Source organism: Vicia villosa, linkage group LG2 (assembly GCF_029867415.1).
Source record: "Vicia villosa cultivar HV-30 ecotype Madison, WI linkage group LG2, Vvil1.0, whole genome shotgun sequence".
NCBI lineage: Eukaryota > Viridiplantae > Streptophyta > Magnoliopsida > Fabales > Fabaceae > Vicia > Vicia villosa.
Window position 1 is genome coordinate 78,127,600 of NC_081181.1, and position 7,571 is coordinate 78,135,170.

Consider the following 7,571-nt stretch of genomic DNA (forward strand, 5'->3'; position numbering starts at 1 on the left):
AGAAGTAACAAGGAAACCTGCATCAATCTGTTTCAAGACCTCATTCTTAATCTTTTCTGCCATATCAGGATGACTCCTTCTTAACTTTTGCTTGACAGGAGGACATTCTGGTTTCAACGGCAAACGATGCTCCACAATATCTGTGTCCAACCCAGGCATATCTTGGTAGGACCACGCAAAAATGTCAACATACTCTTTAAGAAGCTCTACCATCCTCTTCTTAACATCTTGACCAAGCAGTGCCCCAATCTTGACTTCCTTTTTATCTTCTTCAGAACCCAAGTTGATGACTTCTAACGGCTCTTTATACGGCTGAATAGTGTCTTCCTCGTGCTCAAGCAGTCGGGAAATCTCATCAGGAATACATTCATCACTTTCTTCTTCCGCCTCATACACAGGACACTCGAAGTTAGGAGAGGGCGCAGGGTCATTACTTTCAACGGTTTTATTGATTAATCTGCACAAATGATTATTATTTCAGGAAAGGAAAGATATATGCAAACATGTAATCGTGCAGATTATGGAAAATGAAAACATTTTTTAAGGTTTTTTGTGTTACCACTTTTCCAGAAAAAAGCAAAAAGATAAAAAGCATATATATGCAGAAACAAAATGACTTTTATTGATGATTTTAATGTTTAAAACAAACAGAAAACAGCCCCAACAACTTCACTTTCATCTTGGGCAGAATGAAAGGATTTTGAAAAACATAAAAGCAAATTACTTTGAGACATGAGTACACTCAGGAATGTCAATGGTGATCCAATTCTTAATCATCTTTCCATTGGTCACAAAGCTTGGCACTTCTGGCTCTGGTTCGTCTTCAACAATAGCATCCACCTCTGGAAGAGTTGGGTGTAGAAACCCAGCACTATGAAACATCTCTTGATAAGGACGAAAAGCAGACTCAGGCTTCATCACAGACTTGTCTGAGGCAGAAAATCCCAGACCAGCTCTATTCCTGTTTTCTTGTAGACTCACCACTTGTCCCCAGACTCCTGAATGTCCATTCTGAACCACCAGTTGAGCATCTTTGAAGGAGGCAATGGAAGCTTCATCCTTTTTGAATTCCTCATTAACAGACAAGGCTTGGAATGCAGTTCCAATGACCACTTCATCAGCTTCTATGGTACGGAACGAAGAGAGATGACTAATCAGCAACGCTTGTTCTCCATTCACAACGACCATCTTTCCATCTTTCACAAATTTCAACTTTTGGTGGAGAGTTGAAGTGACTGCCCCAGCCTCATGGATCCATGGGCGTCCCAATAAGCAACTGTATGCAGGGAAAATGTCCATCACTTGAAAAGTAATCTTGAAGACAAATGGTCCAATACTAATAGGCAAGTCCACTTCTCCGACCACTGATTTCTTCGATCCATCAAAAGCCTTGACGATCACATTGCTAAATCTCATTGGTGTGCCACCATAAGACAGCTTAGCAAGAGTAGATTTTGGCATGACATTCAGAGATGATCCAGTATCAATCAACACATTGGACATTGAGTCCTCTTTGCAACTGACAGAGATATGCAAAGCCAAATTATGATTTCTTCCTTCTTCAGGCAAATCTTCATCACTGAAGCTCAAATTGTTACATGCAGTGATATTACTCACAACCCCATTAAACTGATCTAGCGTCACATCATGATCCACAAAGGCTTGATCAAGTATCTTCATCAAAGAATCCCTATGAGCAGGAGAATTCGCCAGCAACTCCATTATAGAGATCTTGTACGGAGTGCGATGCAGCTGATCCACGATCTTATAATCACTCATCTTGATAAGCTTCAAAATCTCATCCATCTCCTTTCCTGAAGATGACTCAGCATTCACCTTTGTCGCATCATTATTGTTCACAGGCACTTGAGTAACATTCCTCTGGACATCCACAACTGTTTGGGGCTGAGTAAAAACTCGTCCGCTTCTAGTCACTCTACTGACATCTGCTATATTCTCAACAGAAGACAGAGACTTAATCTCGACTTCTTTTCCAGCTTCCAGCATGGTGGCATTGTATCTGTAAGGTACAGCTTTATCAGAACTATAAGGTACAGATCCAGGCAAACATATCACAAGAGGTTCCACAGCAGCTTTGCCATAATAATCAATCTCTACACATTCTGGGATTTCAAAGTATGGTTCAATCACATTGACATCATCTTCATCTCTATCCCTCAGAATCTCAATAAGCCTTTGATCTATCATCTCTTGCAAGTCTCTTCTCACAATGTAACATCCTCGAGGATTGACTGAACAAATCCTACAAGCAGCATGATTATGCTCATAATGACTATATTCACACAGAGTGGCATGCATCTCCACCAATGATCCTCTGATGTGTTCCACACGATAAATCTTATACTTCCCAGGGCATCCATACACCATATTCACAGCAGACGCTTCATGAGTCGGCAACGGATTGTTCTTCACATTTGGACCAATATCACGGAAAGAGAGCATTCCAGAACGGACCAATCTTTGAACTTCATTCTTCAGGGCCCAACAGTTTTCCAAATCATGCCCAGGAGTGTTCTGATGATAAGCACAAGTGGCATCAGCTTTGTACCACCAAGGGAGTTTCTCTGGAACAGGAGGTGGTGACCTTGGTTGAACCAGCTTCTTATGAATTAGAGCAGGATACAGTTCAGTGTATGTCATAGGGATAGGATCAATATTAATCCGAGGATACGGATTCCGCCTTGCTGGTTGTTGATTAACAGGAGCCACAGGCACTGAATTCACAACAGGAGTCACTGACGCCACTTGTTGAGATTGATTCCTGAATCGACTATTCCTCCCATGAGAAACAGCATTAGCATCTGATTCTTTCTTCTTCTGGAGTGAGGAACCATACTTCTTCGCACCACCAGATGAATTGTCATTTCGAACCAAACGACCTTCTCGCACAGCTTCTTCCAATCTGACACCCATACCCACCATTTCGGTGAAGTCTACAGGAGCACTTGCAATCATCTTTTCATAGTAAAACGGACCAAGAGTCTTCAGAAAAATCTTAGTCATCTCTTTTTCTTCCATCGGAGGAATCACTTGGGCGGCAACCTCACGCCATCTCTGAGCATATTCCTTGAAGGATTCTTTCTCTTTTTGCATCATAGCTCGCAATTGATCCCTATCAGGAGCCATGTCCACATTGTACTTGTATTGCTTCACAAACGCCTCAGCTAAGTCATTGAAAGTGCGAATATGGGTGCTATCAAGGCCCATATACCACTTAGAAGCAGCTCCAGTCAAACTGTCTTGGAAATAGTGAATCAACAGACGTTGATCATCAGTGTGAGTGGACATCTTCCTTATATACATCACCAGGTGCGCCTGAGGGCAGGAATTTCCTTTGTACTTCTCAAATTCAGGCAGCTTGAACTTAGCAGGCACTTTCACATTGGGAACAAGACAAAGATCATGCACATTCTTTCCAAACAGTTCTTTCCCACGCAAGGCTTTCATCTCTTTCTGCAGTTCTTCAAACTGATCTTGGAAACCATCCATTCTGTCATGAATTTCACTTGGAGCAGCATCATAAATGGGCTCTGGGACAAAAGGACCAGTATGAACAATAGGAGAGGTGTTGACCATAACAGGAGTCAACGGACGAGTCATCTCAGGAACAGACAAATAACCTTCGGGCATGCCCCAGGGGTATCCATTAGGCATACGTTGCTGAGTAGCACCAACAGGAATAGCAGGAATGGTTGTAGCAGCAATTTCAGAAATCACAGTGGTCTGACCCTGAGTTTGGGCGTTGGGAGGAGGAACTTGATTCTGATTCTGATTCTGAGCAGCCATCAATGTCTCAACTAGAGCAGTGAGACGATCCACACCAGATCTCAAAGTAACAACCTCTTCACGTAACTCACGATTCTCTTGTTCAAGACCTTCCATCTTCTTCTTGCAGTTAGCTCGAGTATTATACCGGTGAGACAGCTTGATTCTGTATGAAGAACACTGAATAAGACCTCGGGAATACTCTCGGAAGCAAGACCAAAATGCAGAATGATGCATGAAATGCAATGCAAATGATTTTTTTTTTTTTTTTTTTTTTTTGGTTTTTAAGGAACTTTTAAGACATTAATTGTAAACATTAGCAAAAAACATCATAAAACATAACAATATTCTTTCATTAATCATAGAAAAACATACAAAAGGATTCAAAGATCCAAAATTACAAAATAAAGAAAAAGCTAAAAACTAGAAGGGAACACTTCAGATGACGATCCAACTCCTCTTTGCAGCTTCCTACGGAGCTTCTCCAATTCATCTTCATAAAAGGCCTTCAAATGAGCATTCTCGACCATCAGCTTATCAGCAACTTCTTTCCATGCAACTGAATCTTCTTGTGGTCTCTTTCGCTTTTCACCATGTTGTTGAAGCAACTCTTCTTGATGACGAATTTGATCTTCCTTTTCCATCAACCAACCATCTTGGATATCAAGCATTTCATCTTTTTCTTTCAAGTGTATCTTCAACTCTTTGTTTTCAAGCTCCAAAGCATCTCTTTCCGCTCTCAACTTAGCCACGAGCTCTAGATGTTCTTCACTACTTTCAACAGGAGTAGTGAGAGGCAATGGTGGAACAATGGGTAGAGAAGGCTCCTCGAGTAAATAAGGCATCTGAAAAGTATGAGCTCTAGCTTGAACCCAATCAGTGTAGTCTTTGAGAGCAACACATTGTTTTGTTCCCAAATGTCTCTTCCTATCAACATGGTGCCAAGCACGCACAAACCGGTTTCTCATATCCGAATTTCCATCTTGATTAAGATAGAAGATTCCTGACACAAGGATGCTAGCGGGTCTCTCCTTCATAGGATAACAAAATTGACGCCTTGCAAGAATGGGGTTGTAGGTAATTCCTCCTTGTATACCAAGAAGAGGTACATTAGGGAATTCTCCACAACTATCAATAATCTCACCAATGTCATAAGCAGGATTGTACCAATGGATATTCCCATTAGTAAGAGGCATGATCTTCTGAGACCATGAGAGACCATCAGGATTGTTCAAGAAACTCTTAGCTTGAGGTAAGTGCGAAATAAACCACTTATAGAGCAAAGGAGTACAACAATTGATAAGTCCACCTTTCTTATCATTCCTATGGTGAATGGAATGATAAGTATCCCCAAGCAAAGTAGGCACAGGATTCCCAATCATGAAAATCCGAATAGCATTAACATCGACAAAATGGTCAATGTTGGGAAAGAGTATCAAACCATAGATGAGCAAGGCCAAAAATGTCTCAAAAGCAATCATACTTCCTTTACTAGCCAACATAGAAGCTTTTCCAATCAAGAACTTAGAAGTCAACCCCCAAATTCCTCCTTTTTTGGTCATGTTTGCTTTCACATCTGATATCTTCAAATGAAGAAGCTCTGCTATTTCATCAACCTCAGGCTCTTTCTCCAGACCACTAAACGGTATGTCATTCGTAATCGGTAAACCAATCCAATAAGAATACTCCTCCAAAGTGGGCATAAGCTGATAATCAGGAAAGGTGAAACAATGATAAACTGGGTCATAAAACTGCACAAGAGTCTCAAGAATCCCCTTTTCCACTTTAGTCTTCAAGATAGAAATCAATTTCCCATAACGGTTTTTGAAGTTGTCAAGATTAGGAACCAAAGTTGCTAGCTCTTTCAATTCCTTTGCACTTGAATTTCTGAAAGTGTACTTCTTGATGCTTCTCTTTTGATCCATGGTACCTGTTATGTTTACAAAAAATGTCTCTAAGTTCCTTGAAAACCATTTGTGAATGTCATTTTTATGAATGCATGAATGCATGGTTTATGCATCAATCACAATCAAGAGCACACAAGATCACATCAAATCACACAAAATCACACAGTCCAGGTTCAAAGGTTCGACGTCACGAGCATGGAGCCATGGGTCTACCCATCCCACAAGGAGTGATCTAGGGAAGTTTGTACCTGCCAATCGGGTTCTACAAAGGTTCCCAGAGTTTTCAATCTTCTATCGGATATTACCGGCACGCACAATTGCTCATGGGCGCCAATAATATGCCTAAAAAGACCTCGTCTGAGCGTAGTATCGCATGACAACAAGCTCAAATTGGTACTTGATCTTGTTTCTGCACTACATCCTAAAAAGGCTTAGATTGGTTAAAAGGGTTCTAGGCCATTCAGCTTCTACGGACACTCACTATTGAAAGTAATAGCGTTATCACGATGATTCGTAACAACCTCTACTACCTTCCATGAGGCCTCCACTGATTGGGGTTCCACCATATGACGCTCATGGTAAGGATTGCTCCTGACATGCGACTATTGGTCCTACCACCTCCTATCTCAAGTTACTCACCAAAGTTCGGGTTAGAACTTTATCTCATCACGGAGGAACCATCGAGCACCAAAAAGAAAAAAAAAGAAAATAAACAAACAAAGCACACAACAATATATACAGATAAAAACACACAGATAAACAAAAATAGGCTTAACACACTTAAAACTGGATCCCCAGTGAAGTCGCCATTTTTCTGTAGCGGGGAAAATCTGACATCGAAGCCATGGGATTGACTCGAATCAATATTCCGTTTTGAAATCGCCACCGCGCTTTATTTTTTCAAAGGAAAAGGGAAAAGAACGTAAAACCCAAAGTTTTGTTTTTTTAAAACAAGAAAGAGAACTCAGGTTCGGGTGTTGATTATATGAGGGGAAGGTTTAAAGCACCCCTCATATCCGTGGTACTCCACGGGAACCTTTTTGAAAATCTGTGTGTGTGTGCTAAAAAAGGGTTTGTTTTATTTTTAAAATAAGCTCGGCAAAGCGTTAAGCTTTGGGCCTACATACCTCCTTGGTGCAATGGAGAAGTCAGAGCTAATGTAGTTCCGCTTTTGGGAAAACGCATTTTAAAAAAACGAATAAACACTTTGGTGTCGTTAGAGAGAAATACTCAGCCATTGATCTTGAGCATGAGAACAAACAAGTTCTTTGCATCGCAAATGAAAGAAGGGCTCCAACTCGGATAAAAATCAACGAGTATGCCACTAGCTCTCTCACGCGGAAAAGATCTCGTTATTATCAATCAATTTCAAAATCGTGGGGTATAACCACTCGTTTCGACAATTAACGGTGTCTAAACTTTTGAAGAAAAGCCACTAAGGGCGAAAGGTATTTTTAAGAAGAAAGTTTTGAAAAGATTTGCAAACATAAGAATATTTTTTGAAAAAGGGAGAAGATTTTGAAAATTTAAGAATGGGAAGGAGATGAAGAGGCTATCCTATTGCGTAAAATAAAAGCTAAGGAAAGAAACGGCCTAACCAAGTAAGAAGCCAACACTTGACATTAAGAGCCAAGGTAGTTTTCCCATCCTTTGGATTTATCAGTACCAACACATTAACACTTGGGGATCCGGATGAACTTATTGTCTTAGCACCACTTTGCATTAAACACATTAAGATTCTGACGAAAATCGGGCAGAGTAACGGCTGTTTTCGGGTAAAATCCTTATCTCAATGCCTTGGAATTAACCATCAAGGGCTTTCAAGGAAATACCTGCACACAAAAACATACAACAGCACAATGCCAGACAGACAGAACA

The 7,571-nt window shown here is 40.7% G+C and overlaps 1 protein-coding gene across 1 annotated transcript; it reads right to left on the reverse strand.

The window, feature by feature from the left end:
• Window positions 1-636: 636 nt before the first annotated feature.
• On the reverse strand, window positions 637-3,926 carry LOC131646318 (uncharacterized). The gene has a single exon (XM_058916383.1). The coding sequence runs from the start codon at window positions 3,901-3,903 to the stop codon at window positions 721-723; it is 3,183 nt and encodes a 1,060-aa protein (XP_058772366.1). The 5' UTR covers window positions 3,904-3,926; the 3' UTR covers window positions 637-720.
• Between the last annotated feature and the right edge of the window lie 3,645 nt (window positions 3,927-7,571).

Coding starts and splice junctions, on each gene's coding strand:
- LOC131646318 (XM_058916383.1), bottom strand. CDS start 3,903: ATGGAAGGTCTTGAACAAGAGAATCGTGAGTTACGTGAAGAGGTTGTT.